General features: G+C 40.7%; 4 protein-coding genes across 8 annotated transcripts; 2 read left to right on the top strand and 2 right to left on the bottom strand.

Annotated features, from left to right (window-relative positions):
- The first annotated feature begins 526 nt into the window (after positions 1–526).
- Positions 527–11,403, top strand: LOC139627022 (latent-transforming growth factor beta-binding protein 4). Of its 2 annotated transcripts, none has more exons than XM_071487634.1 (22): positions 527–676; positions 1,167–1,304; positions 1,437–1,497; positions 1,585–1,758; positions 2,228–2,353; positions 2,513–2,653; positions 3,040–3,165; positions 4,026–4,148; positions 4,377–4,499; positions 4,684–4,806; positions 5,360–5,482; positions 5,776–5,898; positions 6,300–6,425; positions 6,983–7,111; positions 7,235–7,327; positions 7,829–7,924; positions 8,405–8,500; positions 8,749–8,844; positions 9,551–9,652; positions 9,806–9,911; positions 10,440–10,556; positions 10,888–11,403. In XM_071487634.1, exons 1-22 carry the CDS (start codon positions 656–658, stop codon positions 10,964–10,966), a joined length of 2,442 nt encoding a protein of 813 aa, XP_071343735.1. In that variant the 5' UTR covers positions 527–655; the 3' UTR covers positions 10,967–11,403. The 2 variants fall into 2 exon arrangements, with proteins under 2 accessions (XP_071343735.1, XP_071343734.1); XM_071487633.1 differs by having other exon boundaries at positions 1,582–1,758.
- On the bottom strand, positions 11,126–17,238 carry LOC139627024 (cytochrome P450 2J4-like). Of its 2 annotated transcripts, none has more exons than XM_071487641.1 (9): positions 16,768–17,238; positions 15,325–15,487; positions 14,898–15,047; positions 14,617–14,777; positions 14,317–14,493; positions 13,801–13,948; positions 13,510–13,697; positions 13,281–13,422; positions 11,126–12,495 (listed from the first exon to the last, which is right to left on the bottom strand). In XM_071487641.1, the coding sequence occupies exons 1-9, from the start codon at positions 16,975–16,977 to the stop codon at positions 12,314–12,316; spliced, it is 1,521 nt and encodes a 506-aa protein (XP_071343742.1). In that variant the 5' UTR covers positions 16,978–17,238; the 3' UTR covers positions 11,126–12,313. The 2 variants fall into 2 exon arrangements, with proteins under 2 accessions (XP_071343742.1, XP_071343743.1); XM_071487642.1 differs by having other exon boundaries at positions 12,209–12,495; positions 13,801–13,939; positions 16,768–17,090.
- A 1,128-nt stretch (positions 17,239–18,366) lies between these two features.
- LOC139627025 (cytochrome P450 2J6-like) lies at positions 18,367–22,305 on the bottom strand. 2 transcript variants are annotated; one of them, XM_071487643.1, is made up of 9 exons: positions 21,932–22,305; positions 21,654–21,816; positions 21,335–21,484; positions 21,095–21,255; positions 20,632–20,808; positions 20,072–20,213; positions 19,566–19,753; positions 19,339–19,480; positions 18,367–18,842 (listed from the first exon to the last, which is right to left on the bottom strand). In XM_071487643.1, the coding sequence occupies exons 1-9, from the start codon at positions 22,133–22,135 to the stop codon at positions 18,667–18,669; spliced, it is 1,503 nt and encodes a 500-aa protein (XP_071343744.1). In that variant the 5' UTR covers positions 22,136–22,305; the 3' UTR covers positions 18,367–18,666. The 2 variants fall into 2 exon arrangements, with proteins under 2 accessions (XP_071343744.1, XP_071343745.1); XM_071487644.1 differs by lacking the exon at positions 19,339–19,480 and having other exon boundaries at positions 18,612–18,842.
- On the top strand, positions 21,836–25,751 carry uqcrh (ubiquinol-cytochrome c reductase hinge protein). Of its 2 annotated transcripts, none has more exons than XM_071487647.1 (4): positions 21,836–21,877; positions 23,940–23,972; positions 24,642–24,803; positions 25,504–25,751. In XM_071487647.1, the coding sequence occupies exons 1-4, from the start codon at positions 21,848–21,850 to the stop codon at positions 25,534–25,536; spliced, it is 258 nt and encodes an 85-aa protein (XP_071343748.1). In that variant the 5' UTR covers positions 21,836–21,847; the 3' UTR covers positions 25,537–25,751. The 2 variants fall into 2 exon arrangements, with proteins under 2 accessions (XP_071343748.1, XP_071343747.1); XM_071487646.1 differs by lacking the exon at positions 21,836–21,877 and adding an exon at positions 23,451–23,604.
- The last annotated feature ends 858 nt before the right edge of the window (positions 25,752–26,609 follow it).

Here is a 26,609-nt window from a genome sequence, read left to right as displayed (position 1 = left end):
TGTAATGGGCATGTTTTTCTCGGCTGTCTGCAACAGAAATGGAATGGCCCTGAAGGTATTCATCAGAGTTCACTAAAGTGCCAAAAATGACAATTAAATTAGCCCCTTGGTTCATACAGTTTGATTGCTCCAAAGTCAAATGACTGGGCTCCGGGTCCAAAATTTACTTTATACATCTCCCACTTTTTCTGCAATCACAAAGTGGTAGCAATGCTCACTTAGTTAGAAATAACAACAAGCTGTTTGACAACTGAAGACTTGTGCTGTAAATTGTACGACTATTTTGGAACTAAGTGAACTTTTGCACCATTTTTGTGATCAGTCCTTACGCGAACTCCGTGGTAAAACTTTTTCACCGACATGTCAGGGTTCAAAGCAGGGTCATCTTGCAGCAGCCTGCAGGCCTGTCTGCTGCAGCTCCTCTGCGGTGGTCTGGGATTTGTGGAATGGGAAGTTCGGTTGTTCCTGAACAGGATGTGGAGTCGCTGCTGCAGCGCACAGCCCCCCCCCCCCCCCCCACCCCCACCACCACCACAACTGCAGAGCGGACTTGCGGCTGGATGAATCCGCATCTGGAGGAGACAGGACGCGCTTTACTCCTGCGACATCTGGAAATCTGTTTGTCTCTGTCTGTCTCCTGCTCAGCCGTTTCTTAATGCGAGTGTACCTAACCCGGGTAAGTCGGCTAAAACCACTGTGTTAGTTTTACTCAGTTTGTGTGCCGCATCATTACTCTGCAAGTTAGTCCCACAGCAGTCTCCGCGCTTTTTGAGAGTTTCTTGTCGCAAACGTTTTCCATAAACATCGTCTCTGACTCTTAACTTTTCATGACTTTTCATTACAATAACTTGACATCAGAAAAAACTTAATCTGAAACATGTTTACAGCTGCTCCAGTCTCTTTTGTTCTATGCACACAGCCCAGGGGTTGATGTTAACTTAATAACAGGGTGCTCTTACCCCTCTGTTGTTTTCCTGCCTGGACATGCACTGTGTGGCTTGTGTTACTGCTGCACACAGCTCATGAGTATAATGCCACCATAAACCGGTACTTGTCAAATACTTGTCATTTCTCTCTCAATTTAAGCTTATTGAACCATTGAGTAGTTTTTCCTTGCCTTGATGATAGTTCAGTAAACTCACCTCCTCCTCTTCCTGTCCCCACAGATTCAGGTGATGACTCAACTCTGGACTCTGCTGTCGGCCCTGCTGCTGGTTTTTTCAGTGGCCGAACCTCTGAGCAGCCCTGATGACAATGAAAATGAAGTCCTGAAACACGCAGAGGCTGAGTTAACCGAGAGTCAGGTCAGCGACCAAGGAGAGCCCCTGTGCTACTGTAGAGATTCTGGTGTTCAGCTTAAAACATTACCAGTGCCCTTACTGGGTGTGATTGTATGAAATAAACTAAATGTGTTGCTTTCTCCGGTTCACAATCAGGTGATTGAGAATGCAATCAGAAATCTCAGTGAACCTACACCAAGCCGCACACCCACCACATGTGAGTTTTTTTGGCTTTTGGTGCAATTTCCTTTGACCTGCCTTTTGGTTTCTCCTAAAATTGCTATTTTCTTCTCTACATTAGCAGCTCCCTTGACTACCACAGTTTCTCCGAGCTCCAGTCTTGCTCCTCAGTGTCCAGGAAACCAGGTGATGCGGGAGAGCAGCACCGGCTGTGGCTGTCCATCTGGCATGGTGAAGGTTGGTGACAACTGTACCTGCCCTGCAGGCTTCACTCTGGAGGGGGCCACAGAGTGTAAAGGTGAGAAGGGACAGAAGCTGCAGCAGAAACCAGTGTTTAAAGGTGCTGTGTGTATCATCGCCAATAACAATAAAAATCATTACTGCACTCAATTTAAAAAATTAGTGTAATTACATCATACATACAGTCTGCATATCAAGCTTTTCACAACCATTTTTACAGGAATCCAGCAACGAAAGATGGAGCAATTAGTGAAAGGGAAAATGAGAAATAATTTCCAACATGTTTATCATCTAGAAGAAATATTTACTTAATCTCAGGGTGTTGTGGGAAATGCGGTTTTCATTTGGCACCAGCCATGAAAAAAAGACTACCACTACTTTCTTTACAACAAATATGCATTTAATATTATAATACTATAATACATTTTATCCATCAGTATACCACATGTAGCAACACGATTTATATACTTATGTGCATACAGTGATCTAACTTTGAAGCAATATGTTATTTCGGTTCTGTTCGACAGATGTTGATGAGTGCAAAGAAGAGGGGCCAGGACCATGTGGTCTCCATGCCAGCTGCACTAATACCCCCGGCTCTTACTCATGTAGCTGTCTCCGTGGTTACCTGATGGGTGCTAGAGGGTGCCAGGGTTCGTCAGCATCTGTGTGTGTGTGTGTGTTTGTGAGGCAGAGAGGATGTACTGTATGTGTGTGAGAGCATGTTGAAAGAAGATTTTCAGAAATGATTATCTGTACCTTTCAGCCTATGTAGTATGGTAGTAATTCACGGTGCCTTATGGATTTTACAGATATAGACGAGTGCACTCTGGCTGCAGTGACGGGCCTGCAGGCCTGTCAGGGTGATGCTGAATGCAAGAACACCCCTGGTTCCTTCACATGCTCGTGCCCTGCAGGATATGTAATGGCCCTAAATGGACAAAGCTGTGTAGGTGAGGTTGATGTTGACATCTGTTGTGTATGACTATGGCATGTGGATGTACAATGCACAGTATATTCAGAGCACCTACACTGAGGTGGCAGTGAGGTGTGTATGGGGGTTGCTGGAGAATGCATTTAAAGAATAGCAGCCAGACTTGAATCAGAACACACACAAAAACTCTTCCCTTCCTCAGCCTGCATGCAACCCAAATAATTAAACTAACACAATGTAAAAAAAAAAAAACAACATATTTAACACAGGTTGATACACAAAATCACCTTGAATTACTTGGAGAGGGCTAAAGGGTGATCACGACATGTGTACCTTGCCATACTGAGGAATCCGTACAAGGCTGTCAAATGAAAGCTTCTTTTTATTGGTTTCTCTCCACTGCAGATGTGGATGAATGCAGCTTTGAGGAGCAGTGTCGCCGTGAGCTGGGAAACGTGTGTGTGAACACTCCTGGCAGCTTTATATGCCAGTGCCAGCCGGGCTTCAGAGCAGAGGCCCCCGCCTGTGTTGGTGAGTCTGTCGTTGAGCCTGATCACAGCAGGATAAGACTGATGTCCGGATTTGATATGGTGTTGTTATTTCTTTATATTTCACTTAAGATCCTCAGAGTTAATAACTTGACAGTCTGACAGGAAGGAAGACTTAGAATAGAATAGTGAGCTTTAATTTGCTGCTTTGCTGCTTGCCTGCTTTGTTCCTCTTTGTTTTTGTTTCCCAACCCCTCTTTCACCTTTCCTTTAATGACTAATTTCCTCTCTTATCCTCTGAAATCTTTTCTTTTTTTTACACATCCCTTCTGTTTTCTCTGTGACTCCTCTGCGCCCCTGGTCTCTGGTCCTCTATAGGTCCTGTGTGTCCAGATTACACCGTGTGTCAAGGTATGATCTGCTTTGCATGCTTAACTTGTGCCACTTGCCTAATCATAAGCTTTGGAGAAGTTCATCTTCTTAGGAGTTTCATTATATATTGTTATTTTGATAACAATACTACCATTTTTACTGCTATTTCCAAAATGACCATTTCATCAAAAGTTGCTTTTGGAAAGCAATTGAGGTGTCAAGTTGGGCAAAGGGGAATAAAAGGAATGGGAAAAGAAAATATTGTCTTATAAATAATTCAGCATCTTCTCATAGTGTTGTAGGGACACAATTTTAAACCACTTATGCCTAATAAGGACTTGATTGAGGTTTGGTGATATGAGAATTCGTTGGTAACTCTATTGCTTGCAGTCACAGTAGGGGGGTGCATTACACAGTCAGTCATGTCAGTTTTAAACAACAACAAAATGTTTTATTGCAATGATCACAGAGCAATAGATAAATGAAAAAGTCCTTATACTGTATGTACCTCTCTCTCTGTCTCTGTCCCAGATGTGGATGAATGTAGGGAGAGTCCTGCGGTGTGTGATGGTCAGGGTGTGTGTGAGAACACACTTGGGAGCTATAAGTGTGCCTGTCGACCAGGTTACCGGGGAAACGGCACACACTGCGAAGGTAACCAATTAGTGGTGACGTCGCTCCATGGGAAAACTCTGTTTCCTGTAGACGGGGTCAGCTTCCGTGTGTGCGTGTGTTTTAATGCTTGCTGTTATGCCTTCCATTAAAATTATCCCGAGTGGCAAAACAGTGTTTATTGAATAGAAATGAGCTAAGTTTTGGGTCTGATTCAAAAAAGAAAAGAACAAAAAAAGGAAAATATATTATGTGCTGTCTCTTTTCCAGATGAGAATGAGTGTGCGTCGGGTGGTCACGGTTGTGATACCAACGCTCGGTGTGGCAACATTATTGGCTCATATTTCTGCCAGTGCTACCAGGGCTTCAATGGAGACGGACACTCTTGTTTTGGTGGGCAAACAGTCTGTGTGTGTCTTAGTGCATGCTTGTGTGTGTAGCACGATTAGTGCTTGGTGGCATTAAGTGTCCACCAGTGACACTTGTGTCATACAAACAATATTCAACGTGTGCCAGCAGCACTTGGGCACACAGCACTCACCAGACACCAGTCCTTCAGGATTGTCCTTGTTTACAGACATTGATGAGTGTGCTGTGAACAACGGCCACTGTGAACACAACTGCACCAATGAGCCAGGAGGGTACAGCTGCCAGTGTGCCTCTGGATACCAGCTGAACCAGGGTGGACACAACTGCACAGGTAAGACACGGGTCCAGAGCAGGATGTTGTTCCATTCATATCAAGTGGTGGCAGCTGAAACAAGTGAACACGATACTGGCAACATCATCACCTTTTAAGTTGATTGAACGACTTATTTGCACAACTAGCAGATTTAGAGCAACAATCTCATGCACTTGGAGTTGACTTTCTGGCTACCTGGTGAACGTAAATCCAGTATTTTCTCTCTTTTAGTTCTGTTTTTGGTCTCTACCAACTCCTGAAGGAATACCTGGCTCCTTAGTTGCTAAATGCCTTAAGCTGTTCAGTGCTAGGCAGGTAGTGTACAGCAGCTTTTTCTCTGAAAGTGCATCATCCTCAAGGCCTGCACCACTTTTGGCCCTTTGATCTGAACAAGCCACCTTTTACGAACTTGTTCTCTATTGCAAACCCCACTCACCTGGTCCTCCAGGCTTGTTGAAACAAGCGCTGCAATGAATCGCAGATGGTGTTTGGCTAAAGTCTGAATGAGCCCTTACATGGGGCCGTGTTTGGTCATGACAAAGTAGTTAAATAAATGTCTCTGATCCCCCAGATGTGGACGAGTGCTTAACATTGAATGGGACCTGTGAGCATGATTGCATCAACACTCTCGGATCTTTCCAGTGCTCCTGCAGGCCCGGCTACCAGCTGCACATCGATGGTCGGACCTGTGTGGGTCAGTCACTCACCTGCACTCAGTCACTTCCCACTGATGTTTACCCACCTGTTTTCAGTCATTTAGAAAGGATGAACATCAGCGATTTGCCAGCATGCAGAAGAGGCAAAGGCTGCCATGAATACACTATCTCACTGTCTCATTTTGTGTGTGTCGGTTGGTGTGTGTGTGTGCATCTTTTCTAAGGGCACATTTTGGAGGATTAGTGAGATGACCAAAAAAAAAAATTACCTTTTGTGTGTGTGTGTGTGTGTGTGTGTGTGTGTGTGTGTGTGTGTGTGTGTGTTCATCAGACATTGATGAATGTAAGCTCCAGAACGGCGGCTGCTCCCACACCTGCACCAACTCTCCAGGAGGACACACTTGCCACTGTCCTCCTCCTCTGCTGTTGGACACGGACAACCTCACCTGTAGCAGTAGGTTCCTCATTACATGACATTACATTATTTTACCTTTCAATACATATATTTGTCCAATTTTTACAGATAATGATATAAGGGTTGCACCTTTTTTAAAATTTTAAAGCTCCACATATAAACAAACCATTTTTCAAAACCATTTTATCCAAATGTTACATCTCACTGTAGCCCAGATAAAGATGTAGCACAGTTAATTTGACAGTTAGAAATGCTCCACATACACAGAATAGACCTTCTAATAATATTTTTGCTTTTGGACTATAAAAGTCTGGGCATGCCCTCTTATACCGTACATTTTGTCAGATTATTAAATAACATAAACTGGACTTCTGGGAATCTTGTTGTTGTTATAATCTTTAAATATTCAATGTTAAAATAATTTCTTTTCACCTGGAAAGATGTTACATCTTGTAAGCTGAGAAATGGCGGCTGTGACCATGTATGCACTGTAAGGGCTGAGGGCCACGTCCAGTGCAGCTGCCGAAGAGGCTGGCAGCTGGGCGAGGACCTGAGGAGCTGCGAGGGTGAGACTTCATTTTCAATCCTCATCACCTTTGTTGATTTGTTGCTCTGTTCTGATGACACTGACGCTGTGGGCTCTGATTGTGTATATTTAGACTTGCAAAGGCTTGTCCCAGAAATTAAGTGGTTTATTTATGCATTTCAGTACACCTTTTAAGGGATTTTGGGAGCAGCTTTTTATTTATGAATGTATTTATTTTTCATTAAGTACATAAATTGCTTCAGACTTCACCATCTGTTGAAACGACCATACAAAGCCTTTCCATCTAATCTATTTCTCCTCCATTCTGCACTCGCCAGGCTGAAGGTGTTCATAAATAGAAATCACATCAGTTGGATAAAAAGGAAGTGCGGAAATTTGATTTGCTTCTAACGACTGATGACTCTAAACAGTTCAGCTGTGGCCAAGTTTTCTCAGATGATAACCCAGTTGTCTGAGCAAACAGCCATGTTTCCCTGTTCACTCAGCCCAGAAAGGAAATGAACAGACTGTCTCATAGATTGTTTTGCTGTGTTGAAATGTTCGCCTGTTTAACTGTCTCGCTGTCTTTTTCATGAGATGTGAATGAGTGCGGCGACTTCACAAACGGAGGCTGTGAGCAGCTCTGTGTGAACCATCCTGGTGGGTTTAACTGCACCTGCAGGGAAGGGTATAAAGTTCGAACTGATGACCTCACCAAGTGCCAGCGTGAGTCAAACAACATACGTCTCGTGCAGTGATCATGGTGGATTAGGAAATTATCATTAGGAAAAGGGACTTCTTTCAAAAAAGTAAAAAATATGAAATTGAATAAGTTCTCTGCTATTCCAGCTGTGTGTGACCCTCCCTGTCAGAACTATGGAGTGTGTGTGGCCCCAAACAGCTGTGACTGTCCTCCAGGCTACCCTGGTGTGGGCTGCTCAGGTACGAACCTGCACTGTTGTACATGGATAGCATTTCCATTCTGGTAGGATTAGTGGTCTGCAGCACAGTAACGGTTGACTGGTTTGTTTTCAAAAGTCTGTACACAGTTAGTGAGTGAATCTGCTGCTTTAAGTGTTATCATTATTATTATTATTAGTATCAGAACCATCATTATGATGATGTACCATCATCAAAGGATGGGTAGAGAGAAATATAACCCTTGTCCACAGATAGAGAGACGAAACCTGCTATTAGTAACAGTTTTGAGACGATGAGCAGGGAGATGTTAGGGGGACATCATGTTTCAGAGGTTTCAGTTTTGGTCAATTACTGCATTGTTCTACATAGTATTAGTGTCCCGCTGACAGAATATTTGAAGCTTATTGGACTTTTGCCACCTCATTTTACAACGTAGTCAGTATGTTGTGAATGCAAAACCTTACATTGTGAGAAATGGATGAATGAAACTGAATGAAATCCATGTTGGTTTGTGTGTCTCAGCTATGTGCTCCCCACCCTGTGCCCATGGAGGTACATGCATGCGCTGGAACATGTGTCTGTGTCATCCTGGCTGGACCGGAGAAGGCTGCCACACAGGTAAATCACCTCTGACGTGAAGGTTCATGAAGACTGCCCAACTTCTGTATAAGAAAGCACTGCAGAGACCGTGTCTGCAAACAGAGGGGGATAGGCAAAGCAAACTGTACTAAAAGAAAAACACAAAACAGTTTAAGATAGAGGATAATGATTTTGGGATAATGCTCAGACTTTAGGACAAAGAATGAAAATCAAATTTTCTTCACTCTACACAGTCTTACACAGTTTTATTTTGTGGCCACTAATTCAAACCTGTGTATGACTGAGGTACTATCAGCTTAACACATTGCTGTTATGCTTTTCATTTTTCAACTTTAGTTTGACTTTTTTTTTTTTAACAATCTGTCCTTCTTGTTTTCATTGCAAACCTTATTTATAACACCAAGTACCTCTACATGGTAATGACTGAATTTAGCTAACTTACATTTTATTTTTTACCCTTCATTTATCCTGCTTTGGCTTTCTTCATGTCTCTGTCAGCGGTGTGTGAGTTGCCCTGTGCTAATGGTGGTCGCTGTGTGGGGCCTGATTCCTGCCAGTGTCCCTCTGACTACACCGGCCCCCAGTGCCTTTTGCGTGAGTAGCAAAACTACCAGACCACTACCAGGCAAGCAAGTACTCCTTCGGGGAAGCCTGATGTCTGGCATGTCTACCTCCTGTAGCACTGCCTGGTAAAATATAGGTCAAACCATGATAAAAAAACAAAAACACAACCAGGAAATCTAAAACTGGTCAATCAATGGACTGGACAAGTACAGTATGTTACCTCCAAGTGTAATTTTCCTACACAGACCTTCCTCTATGTGTATGTGTGTGTTTTGTAGCCCTGTGCACTCCTGCTTGTCAAAACGGGGGAAGATGTGTGGATGTCAACAAATGCACATGTGTTGGTGGATGGCAAGGAGCTCGTTGCCAGATAGGTGAGATTCTACACACTCATTGTCAACTGTCCATTGTTGTTTTACTGAAACATTTCAGTTATGCAAGTATTTTATACATATCATCGATTTAAACCCATGTTTCGATATAATAAAACCCATAAAGAAACATGAAACATAATTATCAATAACAAACTGTCGTCAAAATAAAAGTCAAGAGAATTGAATATTTGCAGGTTCCAGCCTCTCAAATGTAAAGACTTCTTGTTTGTCTTTGTCTTGTATGATAGTTAACTGAATATCCCTCAGTTTGCAAATGATATTTTTAACAATTTAACAATTTTCAGTAAATTGATGAAGTACAGCCCAAGCCACAAGTAGACATAGCTTTATTTTAACACGTATATGCCTTATGATATGCAGTTCAACAGGCAGCCAGTCAGTGGTGCTGTGTACAGCTGCTGGTGCAGACACTGGTTACAAGTTCAGGAGTGTAAGAAAAAAAAAAGTAGAGCTTCATCATCAATGTCATGTTACCTACAAAACACAGTCCAGAGTGCTAAACAACGCACCGTGTCACTGTAACTTTGAAGTTGAATGTTCCCTACTGAAATACCAGCTGTGAATTTCAACCATAAACGTTACTGTATATTTGCCTCCAGAGTTGAGGGAGAAGACTTTGCTGAGGAGAGGAGCTGTGTTGAGCTGGATTGCTGTTGACTACATCCCTGTTCCCTGTCTCCCTCAGAGCCTGTTCAGTGTCAGAAACCTTGTAAGAATGGTGGAGCGTGTGTCGGCCTCAACAGGTGCCGCTGTGCCAAAGGATTTACAGGAAGCCTCTGTGAAACAGGTTAGTCTGTGTCTGTATGTTTATGTGTGTGTGTGTGTGTTGTGTGTGTGTTTATGTGTGTGTGTGTGTGTGTGTGTGTGTGTGTGTTTGTGTGTGCCAGAGACCTTTGCCTTCACTTTGCATTAAGACTCCCACTGTGTGCTGTGTCTGTAGCGGTGACCACCCCCTGTGTGCCGCCATGCCAACACGGCGCCACCTGCAGTCCTCACAACACCTGCACCTGTCCAGAGGGCACTGCAGGCCTGCGCTGTGAGAGACTGTAAGTACGAGTAACAACAACAGTAAAAACAGAGCCACAAATAGCACCCGTGTGAACTTCAGTTAGTATGAACTATTCACCACACTCTCGTCTGAGAACACATGAATACATTGGAACACATCCATTGTTTCCCTTGAGACCCATAGTTACAGTTAATAGCAGCATACAATTTTGATGTTTTTTCACTGTGCTGTTTCAAATGGCAAAGCCAAGTTTTCACAGTAGTGATAAATAACTTGCTAAATAGACCAAACACTAAACATAAAGTGTCAAGATAATTATCATGTGAAACATCAGAGATTCTGCTTTGTCATTTCTGTTTTTGTCTGGAGAGTGAAACGTCTTTCAAAACATCACTGCTGAACACTGCTGAAGGTCTAAAACAGCAGTGTGGCACAAAAGTGACTCATGTAAGACGCAATCATTGCAATGCTTTAATAGCATTCCCAACCTGCAGATACAGACCTGTCATGTAATTACAGTACTACTCTTTACTCTCATGGATGTGTGTTTGTGTTTGTGTCCTAGGACGTGCCCTGTGGTCACCACGGTGGTCAGTATGGCTCGAGCAGTGAGAAAGGCATTTAAGGAGAGTTACGTTGACCGATGTGGACCCCTGGGAGTTCAGCTTTGCACTAAATACAGGTTAACTGTTTTCCTACTGCATCTTCAAGCACTAAGTAGTTCATGAAGCAGTTGTCATCTGGAGTATTCTCACAAAAAAAGTTCAGTGACTTTCGTAGAAGAAAGTACTGATTTCCAACAACTTTCCTGATCTTCTCTCCTATATGCACTGCTTACTTAAACAGATGAAACATGTCTTGAGTATTCATAAAGAGCTTTTCACGGTCTTGAAAAACTATGGCATAAGCAAGTAAGAGTGAGATGTGTGTCACAGTAGCCTTTGTGGACCATAACTTAAACATGTGTAAAACCGTGTGATCAAGCTGTGTCTGCTGGGTGGTTGTGTTTCCAGGATAAACCAGGCACGTGTGTACCTGCAGGCCTACAGGGTGGGCTACAAAATCCAGTGTCCAGAGAGAAAGGGCAGATGAATGCCTTGTCGTGAGGAACTAACAGCCACCAGACAAGATTTGGGGCAACAGACAAGAAGTGAAACGAGACAGCCAAAAAACTGTAAAATGGAATAAAACTGAATCAGTGCGAGGGCGATGTGGCCTCTCACCTTCAAACCTCTATGCTGACATGAAAAGTGGACTAAGGGATTTTTATTTGGTTTGTGATGAATGTCAAAAATGATCTCTGTACACAATCATGCTGTTTACATTTCATGAGAAATATTCCTTAGTATATAAAATGTACAATGGATTCAGTATTTGTAATATTTGTATATGGAGGCTGAAAGTTGTTAGATTTTACCTTTATTGTCTTTTCACAATATTGTCGTCAATATTGTAATTGTATAAAGATTTTTACAGTCTGTGAACTCTTCTCAATGATTGTCAAATAAAAATGACTCAGTGAAAGGTTACACTGTGAGGGTTCATGAACTGTCACACAAACACGCTTACACAATTGTTGAAGTTAATATCTTAGACTTAAAGTTAGAATTGCTGTGTGAATGATGGCACAGGACCATCTTTGACAGAGTTTATGTAAACATTGCAGTAGATAACTCAAAATAGCTGTACTTTGTCCACTTTTGTTCATGAGTTTAAGTATTAACTGATGTAAAAGAACTGCAGAATTACAGCAATGTCATATTCTTATCACTTTGTGCTACTGGTATCAGCTCTCTTATCCTGTACAGAGGCTCATGACCTTGATAGTGCAATTCTGTGAAACTTTAATGTAGGTTAAAAGTGTGGTGTAACTTACTTTGATCAATTGTCTGTAGATGTTGGCAAACATGTCCTCACACAGGATTACAAACATGAACATGTTTTTATTCACTACACCTAAATGACCTTATCTACATCCAGACTTACCTCCCAGTGTCGATGTGCTATTACAGTAAGATTACACTTCCTTTCTTCCTTCCTTTTTTATGTTGTTACTTTAAACCAATTACAACAATTAATCAAAATGACAGCATAATTTGAAAAAGCTGCTCACAGTGACAGAAACCCCTCAATGAATTATCACCCAACTGCATTTCTATGCAGAGGTTTAGCCTCTGTACATTGGACTTACACTTGTCAGCCTGCAGAAACACAGTATCTCAAGTTGTGTGCCTGTCAGCTTCTTGTGGACTTCTACTGCCCCCAAGTGACCAAAATATTTATTGCTGCGGCTTTAGGATGTGCACTAAGCCATAATTAAAACCATGCAATCAATCAATCATCAATCAATTTAATCTATCTGAAGGGTTTTATATTTATATATCATAATCAATATTCTGAAATACATCTAAAAAATGACTGAAAGCTCGAAGGGGAGTGTCACACTTCGCGTAGTGTGGCACAGATTTCATACTCATTGGGTGAAAGAGTGACGCTAACACGGGGCTTTAGCACAGGTTCCACCCCAGGAGGCATGGAGAAGGAGAAGCGCTGCATGAAGGACGTGTAGAAGAGGAACAGCTCCATCCTGGCCAAGTTCTCCCCGAGACACACCCGCTTGCCTGCAGCAAAAATACACCACAACAATTTAACAGACAAAGTATAAAATAATTGAGTTTTACAATACAATTTATCCTCTGAACATGAATGAAACATCTCTGTGTCACCTACACAAAAAAAAATTCCTCTTGTGGCGACAGGTTTTTGTGCTTCAAACTCCACCAATTTTCACTAAGTGACTCTGACACGTCTCCTCACATCACCTGAGTGAACATCATTTTGTGTTGACAACTAAAAGTTTGAAACTGAGACCGATTTGGTGGTTTTCAGTTAGAAAGAAGTGTTGTTAATGTTCATTTCTGCTTGAGACTAATGGTTCAAGGCTAATTAGCCTATACCAGCATTTCACAACCAAATCTTTAGCCAAACTGATGGTGGCAAGTTGCATTGTGGGTAATGCAGGTGTCCAGTTTTGACAGGGAAGAGTGTGTGGAATAAAAATGACAGTATCTAATTGATACTGTGTTTTGGTCATACTTTGGACATACTTTTATTTGGACAATCAGTGATACAAGTGTTAATTCAAGAGGAGACGCTACCACAGGGCTAAATGAGGACTTGTGAAACCAGTTCTGCTTAATATTCATCAGGTCATATTTGTAGAAGCTCCATAATAATGTTCTCAATATTTATTTTAACAATACTTTTCTTTGAGGGATGCCTGTGTAAAGTCAATCAGATGATCAAACAAACTTGGGGTGAAAATCCAGAGGGAATCAAAATGATATTTCCTGTAATTAGTACAATCTCATCCATGACTTTAAAAATATTGTGACAGGATACTTGCCTGCAGAGAAAGGCATGAAAGCAGCTCGCTTCACAAACTTGCCCTCCTCATTCAAAAAGTGTCCAGGGTTAAAGGTGTAGGGCGTCTCCCACTCGTCCTTGTCGAACAGCACCGAGGTCAAATTGGGAATGATTGTGACACCCTGAAAATGGGATTGTAATGCCTGTGTTTATTGAGGAGCAAGTGTATGTATGTGATGGAACAAGACAAAAACAATATGAGAAATGACCTTTGGGATTGTGTAGCCTCCCAGTTGGACCCCTCTGCTGGTGATATGAGGCAGGCTGAGAGGAACTATGTTGCCCATCCTCTGGACCTCGTGGATGACAGCGTCAGTGTAGGGCAGGTTAACGCGGTCCTCCATGGATGGCTGTCGAGACTGTCCAATCACTCTGTCTATCTCAGCCTGGACTTTTTCTATGCATCATAACAGCAAACAAGGGAGCAATAAATTCATCACTTGCAGAAACAATGAGACTTAGTGAGCAAAATTCAAAACTCAAACGACTTCTTGTCCTACCCTGAATCTCAGGGTACTTTGTCATGTAGAGCAAAGCCCAGCGCAGGGTGGTGGATGTGGTCTCAGTACCAGCCCCAAACAGATCAAACGAACACATCACCAAGTTATCCTCATGAAAAGAAACATCCACTTCATCATCCTTCTTTGTCTACTGGGAAAGATTTCCAAAATAGATATTGGTACATTGCTAATGTGAAGTTTACATTTAAATGTAAAACATACGCGTAAAATATGGCTGGGCAGGGATGGAAATCGATTATTAAACATGTATTACATTGCAGGAAGTGAGCTTCTTTTTCATTTTCCACTTGTTTATTATTGTTCTAAAATATATAGTTCCACTTTCACTTAAATGGATTTTAAAGTATTATACTCAACTGATTTTAGAATGGATAAGTTACAATAATGTGATTTAATGTGATGAAATTTTAAACCGAGAAGCTGGGATTAAGAGAGTGTAACATATTGCGTGAAAAACCATTTGCCAATTTATTTGCTTGTAGTTTGTCCACCCACCCTCTGAATCTCACTGAGGTAACAGTCGATGAAGTCTCTGGGCTGAGAGGGGTCCCAGTCTTTCTTGTGCTGATCGACTTCTATTTTCATCATTTCTATTAATTCACAATAAGTTTTTCGAAGAGTGTGGTGTGGGCCCGGCAAACGCTTCATCAGCATGGGAAATGCGTTGTACAGCTGTCAATATCAAAGAGAAGACTGAAAATAAGGCTAGTACCAAGCACAGCTATTTCTAGAAGGAACATGGTACATCACAAAATCAACCAAAAGTTAAAAAAAAAAATCTTTCATATGCATTACCTGTGCCCAAATGGAGCCCTCAATTTGGGTCCCTTTGTCAATCAAATTCACCATTCTCAGAAACTTCGGATCAGTGTACTCAAAGCGATGACCAAAAATCAGGGAGCAGATGATGTTGGAGACAGCTTTGTTGATGATGAAGTGTGGATTGAAGGGTTTGCCTGCATAGGTGATCATGTGTCAAACATATCAGACTGAAAATTGCACTTAACATATTTGATGTCAGTTTACTGCATCTCAGCATTTCACATCGTAGGGATTTTGCGCATTAGATTCTCTACCTTTATGATTCGCAATTTCTTTGGACATGAAAATGAATTCATCTTGTATGGAAGATTCCAGAGATTTCTTGCCAACTCCAAAGTATTTGAGAGTGAAGAGGGCAAACCGCCTTTGCTGTTTCCACAGATGTCCATTGGTAAAAATAATACCTGAGGAGAAAAATGGAATTTAGACTCAGTTTGTGACATAAATTAGTTAACAGAGTTCAAAACTCTGGGTCATTAGCAATACTATAACATCAGCTTTTTAAAATCATTGCCACTTTCTGATTTTACATACCAATTAAAAACTATGAATTCACTTTTTCAGCATTTACACTTTAATAAAATATTGTTAGTAGAAATTGTCTATGTACTGCTGCAGCTCTGGTGATGGAAACAGTTTATCTTTAATCTACATGATTAGAAACAAGAAACAAGTCTATACCCAGTTCAGGGAGCACATCAGTATGGATTGGAAGTATTGGGCGGTCAACCAGGATGTCTCCTTTGGTGACTAGACCTTCTTGCAGGGCGTTGAGGCCATTTAACACCACTGCCCACGAGTTGCCCATTTTAAGGCTGTACACATTCCCATACGTCTCCGCTAACTGTCACAAGAACAACATAAGTAAGATAAAAAGCATAAATGCAACTTTCACCTTGATTAGTGAGAAAATAGTCCAAGCAAAGCTGTAAGATTTAAATGACTTACATTTCTTCAATTATTTGTTTTTCAGTGACTAAAATGCTATTTGGATTTAACAAGACTGATCTGATCAGCTGGGGATTCTTTACAAAACTAGTTGAACTCTGATGATATGTTGATTGCTTTTCTCTTATTACCACTCACAATTTTAGTATTTAATATGCATTAAATTGTATCTGAGTAAATTCATTTGAAAAGTGTCTGTGTCCTGGTTTCATTCCCACAATCCTCTGTCCTAAAATGAAGCACAACAGATGTAAGAACAGTATAAAAATACTGTACTACATGTAATAGTCCTGCATTGAAAATGACACTTAAATATGTGAGTATTATCAGTCAAGAAATACCTCCCTGTGAGTATTTTTATAATATAGGATAATTATCACCAGTGCGTTAACCTGTAAATCGAGTTTTACTACTGTAGAGGCTCATGGGGGAGCTATTATTAACAATTTTATATACTGTTGGGTAGTTTTAACTATAACATTGAATTATATAAGTCATACATTATGTTTTCCTACAAACTCTTAATTTATCCAAGCATAGGTTTACTGGTGGTACTGGAAAAAATTGCATGGAGTAATTACATGCACTTGTACAAAGGAGAGTAGGTGGGGTATCAACGGGAGCCCAAGAGTTAATTTTTGTAATGGTGCCCCATGGTGGAAAGTAACAAGAATATTTACAATAGTACAATCTTTAGGTATTTTATGCTACTTTACTCCTCTTCTCCACTACATTTTAAAGGCAAATATTGTACTTTTTACTCCACTGTAGCTTATACATTGATGGCTATAAATAGGTTACAAGTTACTTTACAAACTAAGATACAAGATCCGAGGCGTTGTTAAAGATAAACCAGCTCACATAGCAACACAGTTTTTTATCGCACTAACATTATCTTCTCATGCTGCAAATTTTATGTGCACAGTTCTTTATATGCACTATTAATGTAATTCTCTCAGGATACTCTCATCATCATATTACATTGTTTTTGCACTGATATTGTTTTGCGCTGACGTTTTTGCCAAAATGAAAACCAAGACGTTCTGCAGGTGCCACATGCAAGCCATGCAGCCAGTATATTCCTGGCCTAAAAGATCTGGCAGTTTAATCACTATTAATAACTATTAATATATTCATCTCATCTGAAGACAATTGCATGCATTATCTGAATCCTACCTTAGTCATTCCTCTGAAGGCATTATTGAAATCCAGGGAGAAAATGTTCCCCACTAGAGGAAAAGCCGTGGGTCCTGGAGGAAAGTTGCTGGGCCGACGGTTCCTTAAATACTCTGCCATCACCAAGAAGACCAGAGTGAAGATGAGCAGACTGCAGCTGTCCAGCCACAGCCACACAGAGGAAACAGACACACCAGAGAGTCGATCCATCCTCACGACCTGTCTCTGGAGCCACTCCGAAATCTGTGCTGATTTATATTCACCTTAGAGTGCTCTCTGTGATCTAGACTAGGGTTTAATGTCTGAGCTGTGACCGGCTGGTCCCTGGCTGTTCAAACAAGTCCTTTTAAGTAAGCCAAATTTCGGTAAACATGGGTGGAGGCTCACTCACATCTCCTAAATGATACCTTCTTGGGAACGTTTCAGAAACAAGCTTGCTTATAGACTGTCTCCAACTATATTAGAGTTCACCTGGAAGGTTTTTTTCTTTTTTTTTATAAGTTTTAAAAGTTTATCCAGATGACCTTTTTAGGTAGGCTAGTTGATGTGTTATGTAACAGTAATGTAATAATTTACAGCCTATATGAGCTACTTAACAACATGTAGTACAGTATTTTCATACTGTTCTTACATCTGTTGTGCTAGTAGTAGTGGCACAGTACCAGTAGTCAGCAATAAATGAATAATGTTGAGCAGGTCCAAAACTGGCCAGAGGTCTTTGGAAAGTTTAGCTGGTGGAAGGTCAAAGAGGCAGGTAGTGGGTTTGGAAGCAAACATCATTTTAGACAATGATTCAAGGGATATAATCTCAACATTTGTTAAAGAAGCTAAGAGATGGCTGCTTTTGTAAGTTTGGCCATAGTGTCAAAAAAAAATCTAAGATTGTCTTGACTGTTACTAAAAGGAGATGTATTTTATTGTAGGGGTTAAATTGCGCAACAATGCCAATATAAATGTAAAATGTGTAATTCACTTTTGGTTTTAAAAAAAATATATATGTAAAGCAATTTTTGAAGGATACAATACCTAATACATAAACTGTTGACTTTGTTTTTTGTTTTTTGCTCTCTGTATTGTTTGTATTATGTGTAATGACTGAATAAAATCTACTACTACTAAAAACTACTACTACTAACCTGGAGAAATAAGCTGCTCTAGCAGTCAAAAGAGCATACTTGTATTTCAGTACACACTGGTGTATGAAGTATTATTAAATATCTTGTTCTTAATGATTGCCAGCATTAACGCAAGATTAGTTAATTAGTTGATTACACATAAAAAGGAGTTGTTTCAACTGTTTTCTTCTTGGATGTTTACAATTAAATGAAGTATGTATTTATTGTCATTGTGAATCATTTAAAACGGGTTCAACTAAAAAACATAAGCCTTAAAAATGTGAGGCAGCTTGGGTTGCATCATTTTACGTTTTCTCAATCTAACATGAAGAACTGAATCTGAAGCTGTTACTTCAGACCTTTGGACCAGGCTTAGTACAAAGACAACATGCCTGGCTGCATCCAGTGACTGTTAAATTTGTTATAGAGTACAGGGGTAAGGACAATCATGACTTATTTTTATGAAAGACACAGAGCACAACAGTTTTGATCAGGAATATTTTATTCAAACAACAAAACAGAATGGTCTCTGGAGAGTTTTCACTCTGAAATATATACTGACGGTGCTTCTTATAGACTTAGAGATATTAAGCGATCAAACAACGCATTAGAATTATGTTTGCGATTCAAAAAGTTGAACAAAATCATTAAATCACTATCCCACAACAATGCATTTAGTGAATGGTAAAAGGTGCCCTGAATGACTTTTTAGAGTGCAGTTTTGAACCCTGGGGCAGTAATTAAATCAGAAGTGGTGATGACGTATTTTTTTTATGTCAGAGTGTTAGCGTGATGTTACACAGATTTCATATTGTTGTGGTGCCAGGGTGATGCCAAGACGGTAGTCCAACACAGGCTTCACCCCAGCAGGCATGGAGAAGGTAAAGTGCTGCATGAAGGAGGTGAAAAAGAGGAAAAGCTCCATCCTGGCCAGGTTCTCCCCGAGACACACCCGTTTACCTGAGACGCAACAACAAGCAGTGTCAAACTGCACGTTTCTGTCCTCTGATAATTGACAACAGTGGTAGTATTCTTATGAGGCCTTTATAGTAAACAGGCATGCTAGAGGAAAGGTCAGAGGGTCACCAAAGTCATTAGTCAAACATCACCATTGTTAAGCCCTGCTGGTGCCCAGTTCTGGGGCAGAAATAATGATCAGTACTTCCTTCTCATCCTTTTTTAAATCATCTCTCCTGGTGTGCCATGGAAATACTTTATGAGGAAAACAGATTGTTGTCACTACACAAAACTAAAACAAAATTCACCGGTCAGTAAATTTCTGAGATGGGTGATCAGTGACACTGATCACAGAAAGGATCTAGTTCCTTAATCCCTCGCCTCTGTCTTGTCTGTGCTCTCTACACCCTAGGGTCCCAGGGTATGCTTGGACAGGCCTATGATTCCTGAAAAACCAAGTATGGGCAGTAATAAAACAACCTATAAAGTTGCTCCTCACCTGCAGAGAAGGGAATGAAAGCAGTTCGCTTCACAAATTTGCCCTCTTTGCTTAAGAAGTGTCCTGGATTAAAGGTGTTGGGCGTCTCCCACTCGTTCTTGTCGAACAGCACCGAGGTCAAATTGGGAATGATCGTAACACCCTGGTGACAGTTCATGAATACACAACATGAAATATGACATAAAAATGTTTTTTTTTTTCTTTTACTGCACTGGTAGAGAAATTACCTTTGGGATTGTGTAGCCTCCCAGCTGGATGCTTCTGTTGGTGGCATGAGGCAGGCTGAGAGGAACTATGTTGCCCATCCTCTGGACCTCGTGGACGACAGCGTCAGTGTAGGGCAGGTTAACACGGTCGTCCATGGATGGTTGTCGGGACTGTCCAATCACTCTGTCTATCTCAGCCTGGACTTTTTCTGTGCAACAGAAGTCAAAATGACATTAGAAGCAGTAATAAACAAATGAAAAGTTTTTATTTTAACATGTAGATGTTTGTTCCACAGATGTTTGCTGTTGAGTTATTCATTACAGGATTTGTGAAGGACAAATGCTGCACAACTTGCACAACACAGCATGTGCTAGCTTGGAATAAAGGTAGTAATATGATGTATTTAGGTCAGTGGGATGTGAACTGGGTGCACTGGTATGATTTTCTACACCTACAAAACCACCAATGAAGTGTCACCTATATGCAGACAAGAACAAATCACCATTGGCTTGGTCGGTGCTCCTACCTTGGATCTCAGGGTACTTTGCCATGTAGAGGAATGCCCAGCGCAGGGTGGTGGATGTGGTCTCTGAGCCAGCCACAAACAGATCGAGGGCACTCATAACTAGGCTTTCCTCATCAAAACTACTGTCAGCTTGCCCTTTATTCTGAGAATACATTCAAATACATGTGTTAAAGCATGCAGCAATATACTTCAGATCGACTACATATAAGCGCTATTGCAGACACTCAAAATCTGTTATGATGGCAGCTGTGAATTTTACATTTATTGGAACTTAAAAACTTTTTAAAATCTGGACTGGACATCTGTTGAAACATTGAAAATGTTTATAAGGCTTTGCTTTATTAGATTAAAAAAGGAGTGTACTCTGTTGGAGATAAGAGCTTAAAAGATATTGCTATATAAGGCAGAGGCCAAGCATAAGTGCACTTTTCACCACATGTGAGCTGGGAGTGGTGCCACAATGAAACGTCATGTCAGTAGGTGTATAGTTGTGATGTATGTGTCAGAAAAACAAATATCCAAAAGCTTCACAAGCAACACAATATAAGGGTGCCAGTCACCATCTGAATCTCATTAAGGAAGCAGTCGATGTAGTCTCTTTGGTCGGAGGGATCCCAGTTCCGTTTGTGCTCTTTAAGCTCAGCTGTTATGAAGTCCTTTACATCCTTCCAGATGTGCTGGTATCTTTGATGTGGCCCCGGCAAACGTCTCATCAGCCGTGGGAATGAGTTGTAGAGCTGCAGAGTGGAGCCAGTTGGAATAACAATTTACTGATAAGGCATTTGATTGAAACTGTTTCTATATGTGGCAGTCTACTGAAATACTGAATATTGCATATCCATTTATAAATCAGCTCTTATGCATCTTACACATTTCCCATCTTGATGTTCTTCTGTACTAAACATTACATACCTGTACCCAGTCAGAGCAACTGTCATGAATGATAAACTGTTTTACAATGAGGAATGCATTGCGCAACAATGGTACACAGTGGTTTTGAGCAGTACATTTAAAAAGCAGTACCTCTGCCCAGATGGTGCCTTCAATATAAATGCCTTCATCAAACCACTTCATCAGTTTCACAAACTTCTCATTATTGTACTCGAAGCGATGACCAAAGACCAGGGAGCAGATGATGTTGGAAACAGCATTGTTCATGGTGATGTGTGGATTGAATGGCTTGCCTTCAACAATGAACAGAACATTTTATGTAAACTGTCCATTTGTTTATTACAAACCTGCCACTGTGTGTGAACCATTCACCTTTATGGTCTCTGAAGGCTTTTGCACAGTGTGTGAATTCATCCAGAATGACAGGTTCAAGTGACCTCTTGCCAAGTCCAAAATATCTGAGGGTTGAAAGTGCAAATCGCCTCTGCTGCTTCCAGATGTTCCCACGACTGAAAACTACACCTGATGGAAAATACACAATGTGGAACAAACAAAATTTATATACTGATTGGAAAAAAAGCAAAAGGTATTGTGCAATATATTCATTCAACTTTGTTGTGTTCACTTGAGTCACAACAGTGAGTTTAAAACTGTGGATACACAAGCTTTGCGTCCATGTGCATCCTCTCACCTAGTCCATGGGATACATCCTCCTGCAGAGGGAGTTCTGGGCGGTCGGTCAAGCTGTCTCCTTGTGTTACTAGAGCTTCTTTCAGAATCTCAAACCTGTTTAACACCACCATCCACTTCTGGCCCATTCTCAGGCTGTACACATCACCATATTTACCTGATAACTGTGAGGAGGTTTGAGAGACAAGGCAGAGCATGATGCTTGACATAGCAGATAACAGAAAGGTGAGTCCTATCAAATGCATTTTTGAGGTACAGTTTTGACACTGGTTGATCTACCTCTGTCAGAATCTCGTGGGTCTTGCTGTGGTCCACAGTGAATACATTGCCCACAAGAGGAAATGCCCAGGGTCCTGGAGGGAAGTTTCCCGGCCGACGGTTCTTAATATAATCTGCAGTGAGGATGAAAACTGCCAGGAAGAGCAGCAGACTTTTGACATCCCAGTTAACATAGGTTGCAATTACAGAAAATACTGAATCCATTCTGCAAACAAGGACTCAAAACTGTCTAACTGTACTTTCCTTGACTTCCCCTCCTCTGAGACAAAAGGCTGATGTTGTGTTGCCAGTGCTGAGTAATATCACCTGTTTCTCTCCTGTGAGCTTGCTCTTATCTGCACTTGGCAACAGATCCACTAGTTGCACTGGACTCTGACCTCTCTATACAAGGGAGACTGATATCACACACTATTAATCAGTTACCTTAAAATAATTAAGGTAGTAATGTAATGTTGCATGGTGCAAGTAAAGGAAAGTGTGATCTTATCGGGTATATGACAAATATAGACAGCTAAATAAAAATGACATGTTTAATGTTTGTGTATTATTTTCCCTACATTTGAAAGAAATAACAAGGTGTACCAACACCCGATGCCAGAAAACGTTGTTCCTTTCGTAAGAATGACTTGGCGATTTCTGCCTTGTGAAAGAGTGGAATCATATTTTGGCCGATATCTTCTTCAATCATGGAAATTGCATGTTAAATATTTTAACTGTTCTTTATTGCAATTCATTCTGTTTTATTAGATCATATAAATACATGTTTTTAGCAGTAACCAGTGTGTCCTCAGTTATATCTGTTTCTTTTTTAATTTAACCTAAAGTCATCATGACCTGCATTTGTGTAGAACTTTTATTCAAAGCGCTTTACAATTTACAATTCAGTCTCTCTCTCTCACACACACACACACACACACACACACACACACACACACTCACACACACACACACACACACACACATACTCTCTGATGGCAGCAAGTTTTGGGAGCAATTTGGGCTCAGAGTCTTGTCCAGGGACATTTTGACATGTAAACCACCAACCCTGTGGCTAGTGGATGAACTGGTTGCTGAAAGGACACAAAAGTAGACCTACATGTCGTGTAGTGCTACTTTTCAACACATGATGGCAGTATACAACATTTGGGCCGAGGGGAAGTAGACGATTCTGACTTTAAAATAAAATACATTTGTCACTTGATAATAAAAAAAAGGAAAGTAACAACTTTGAAAACGGTGACTGAGTCAGTTGGAGGGTAAATATAAAGAAAACTTTGTCGGTGTCTGCACCAACTATTCTAAGGCCTTTTGTGTCTCTGGACAGCTTTAAATGTAGCATGAAGTGGTTATATCTCAAATTTTATCCTCAGTAATTGAGCCGTATGGGTGGCCTCAGGTTTGCATAAGAAATAAGTGACGAGTGTCAGTGTATTTTCACTGAAGTTTTAAATGATTATGTGCTCAATGAATATGACGGAAACCGAGTTGGTTTTATTGTGAAAGGGTTGCTGTGATGACCGGATACGGTGTAGCTCGTTCTCGCTGACTTGTTAGCTCCTGTGACCTGCGGTGTCCTCCAACAGTCGTGATCTGACAGCTGGTCATCTAAGGACAAGAGCACGAAAGTCATGGTTTTCGAGGAGAAGATGATCATGAACGGAGAGCCCGAGGATGTCAGTAGCTTTTACAGATTTAAGTCAACTCTGCAATGCCATTAACTTTCGGTTATTTCAGCTAGCAAGCTAACACAACACGGCTAACTGAGCTACATCATTACCTAGCATATGTTAGCATTAGCCAACGTTAACGTTCCCGTCGTCATTCAGAAATATGTTGAAGCTAATACATTCAGATGGGTTAAAACTGCACACTAATTCATCGTCTGTAATATTAGTTTGCCAGCTGATGAATGTGCATTTTTGTTTTTTTACGATAACGTTAGCTAACAGCCTGTCTACTGGCTGTGAGTGAATTATGTAATTGAATGGGTCGTGTCTGTCTGTTCCAGGAGGAGGAAGAAGAGGAGGAGGAAGACATGGTGGTATGATCATCAAATATTGTCAACTGGCCCTCTCTTTCGTACTTCCTATTGAACATATCAAACTGTCAGTTGAGGAAACGGGTATTTAATTTGATGAAGCTAGACTAAAAACACAGGAGAGTGTTAAGGCCAAGCGTTGCAAGCACTGGACAACACGTGAAGCTGCTGTTTGTACTCCTCTACATGGTCGGTCAACTAGAGATGGGGTCATTTCAGGCTTTCTCCACTGCCAGCCCTTCCTCTTGGGGTTATATAAATAGATAATATTAATAGTAATCTTAATTTAAATTAAATCTCCACACCCCAAGCCATTGTAACCCAGTTTTTCATTGCTTGCTTCAAAACACTACACAGTTAGAAAACATTACAATTTGATGGGACATAATGTTGGAGGTGGATGTGTTTGTGTGTCTTTGTGGATAAAGGGAGTTAACCCCTCAGAATCCCACTACACACTCAGACTCTCAGTTGTCAGTTTATCTTATACAACTTTTATGGTCACCTTGGTTGATGTGCTGAGACTTTTTTCAGTATTATAAAAAAAGTATTACTGTTGTAGTTTGTCCTGGTTGATACCCATGGGGCAAATGAGTGTAGTTCTGATCATCTGCTGAATATGTGTCTCCTATAGAATGATGGATATTCTGTATCCTGTGTGTTCTGTTCCAGGATCCTCTTGAAACGGTGCGTCAGAAGTGTATAGAGACAGAGCACTGCATCCACACTCAGGAGCGTCTGGAGCAGTGCGAGACCAGAGTTGGGTCTCGGTCTTCGACGGAGGAGGATTGCACTGAGGAGCTCTTCGACTTCCTGCATGCTCGGGACCACTGTGTAAGTGTGATATCCACCATTTGGTCCAAGAAATAAGTTAGTTAATAGACCCCTAAGCAGCCAAGATTCACGAGTACTTATTTTGGTTGTCATGTAACATCCTGGCTAGAACTAGTTTTGCCAATGGACAACAAAGTTATTACATTTGTGTGTTATTTTCAAATAATATATGATTCATGTTCTTTTTGGCAGGATGAAATTAACTGGTAGATATGGCTGGTGAATTATAAACAGCTGACTCATAATACAAAGTTGAATTCATACATGTAAAATCACCTTTACAACAGGTGTGGTTATGTCATTGTCATTACAGAATTGTCCACAGCTCTCCTTTATACTTACATGCAATACTCACAACAATGCTGCTCAAGGTTGATAGTGCTTTTAATACTTTATCCATTTCCACTGTCCTTTTATATTTGACAGTATATCATAACAATACAATAAGGTCTATATTGTACTGTAAGACTACCAAAATAGTTCATTAAAATAACATTGCTTTTGCATGCCCTTCACATATAAACAGTCCAGTATTTTGCTTACTTACTTCATATATTAGTGACCTACATGTTACAAGTAGTAACTTAAGTAACATTAAATGTTTCTTTTGTTTTCAAAACTATTGAAGGCTCCTCAGGTTACCTTGCACTGTGTGTAGTGTATTTTCATAAATGATTAACCTGTTGTGTCCTCTTTCTAGGTGGCGCACAAACTTTTCCATTCTGTGAAATAAAATCCATCCTGAGTGTTGCACCGCTGGCTGATGACATTCTTCAAATATTGTATTAAAAGGAGAACATGGTTTTAAATGCATCCATTTGTGGATCTGCTGTATGTTGTAACTTTAAATGTATACTATAATGTATCTGCTCATGTGAAGAAACTTGAAGTATTTAACAAGGTACTCTGAGTCAACATTTCATTAAAGTGGCTGGCTTGAAAACCTTACACTGTGTCACAGGTTTATTGTATGACTATATAGACAGGTGAGTTAATTAAAAGAAAAGGGGGGAAACTAAAGGAAGAGCCTGAATGAATAAGTGGAGAAACATTTGAGAGGTTCGTGGTGCAAACACCATTGAACACGGATCTACAGAGATGTGGAAAAAAGCGATATGGTCAGTCATCCATCATCCCACTCTGAACAAGTAGGCAAGTGCATGTGTGGTGAATACCAAGAGAACAGTCCAGGCCTGAATGAGTGGTTTCATTAGCTTTGTTATGGCATGGGGGTTGTTGGGGAAATTCTCTATCTCCTGAAAAGACAGAATAACTGTGGCAAAACATGCACAGACACGGACAGAGAGACACAGAGACAGACACAGTTACACAACACTCTGCAGATGTGACATCCTACTCACAGAAATCTCCCTTATATATTGTTCGAACACCACTTTTTGGCAGAGATATAGGAATAAAACACCATCCAATATTGGCCTAGTAGGCCTTATTTCCAGAAAACTCATTGTTTCAGTTGATCATGCCATATTAATTTCCCTATATTTTATCTGTCTAGGTCAACCTAACCCAGCCAGACAAACTTCCTTGCCAAACTTTGGCAAGGAAGAGCCAACAAACTGTTGGCTCTTACATATCAGTAGACATGTCCTACCAAATATTTTTTTTATTATCAAAGTATGTTAACAGTCTTGATTCTAAAATCAGTACATGATGAAAAAAATACCACTATCATAATTTTCCTCACCGGGTCATTTTGCTGGCATGCTTTGGGTCCACTTGTCCCCTTAAAGAGAAGCGTCACTGCAAATCAATACAAAGTTTTGAATACAAGCCTTTATTTTATGA

This window comes from Trachinotus anak, unplaced genomic scaffold (genome assembly GCF_046630095.1).
Source record: "Trachinotus anak isolate AG129_WGS33_773 ecotype Australia unplaced genomic scaffold, CSIRO_AGI_Tana_v1 ptg000010l, whole genome shotgun sequence".
Classification (NCBI taxonomy): Eukaryota; Metazoa; Chordata; class Actinopteri; order Carangiformes; family Carangidae; genus Trachinotus; species Trachinotus anak.
The sequence above is the reverse complement of the archived record's forward strand: the minus strand, read 5'-3'. Positions and strand labels throughout refer to the sequence as shown.

Coding starts and splice junctions, on each gene's coding strand:
- LOC139627022 (XM_071487633.1), top strand. CDS start 656: ATGCGAGTGTACCTAACCCGG. Junction 8,501..8,748: donor CGGCCCCCAGTGCCTTTTGC/GTGAGTAGCAAA, acceptor TGTGTTTTGTAG/CCCTGTGCACTCCTGCTTGT. Junction 9,653..9,805: donor AGGAAGCCTCTGTGAAACAG/GTTAGTCTGTGT, acceptor CTGTGTCTGTAG/CGGTGACCACCCCCTGTGTG.
- LOC139627024 (XM_071487641.1), bottom strand. CDS start 16,977: ATGGATCGACTCTCTGGTGTGTCTGTTTCCTCTGTGTGGCTGTGGCTG. Junction 15,048..15,324: donor TGATGTGCTCCCTGAACTGG/GTATAGACTTGT, acceptor TTTTCTCCTCAG/GTATTATTTTTACCAATGGA. Junction 14,778..14,897: donor AGAAATTGCGAATCATAAAG/GTAGAGAATCTA, acceptor TCACCTATGCAG/GCAAACCCTTCAATCCACAC.
- LOC139627025 (XM_071487643.1), bottom strand. CDS start 22,135: ATGGATTCAGTATTTTCTGTAATTGCAACCTATGTTAACTGGGATGTC. Junction 20,809..21,094: donor AAGGCACCATCTGGGCAGAG/GTACTGCTTTTT, acceptor TCCACTCTGCAG/CTCTACAACTCATTCCCACG. Junction 18,843..19,338: donor TTTCATTCCCTTCTCTGCAG/GTGAGGAGCAAC, acceptor GTTGCGTCTCAG/GTAAACGGGTGTGTCTCGGG.
- uqcrh (XM_071487646.1), top strand. CDS start 23,560: ATGGTTTTCGAGGAGAAGATGATCATGAACGGAGAGCCCGAGGAT. Junction 23,605..23,939: donor TGAACGGAGAGCCCGAGGAT/GTCAGTAGCTTT, acceptor TGTCTGTTCCAG/GAGGAGGAAGAAGAGGAGGA. Junction 23,973..24,641: donor AGGAGGAGGAAGACATGGTG/GTATGATCATCA, acceptor GTTCTGTTCCAG/GATCCTCTTGAAACGGTGCG.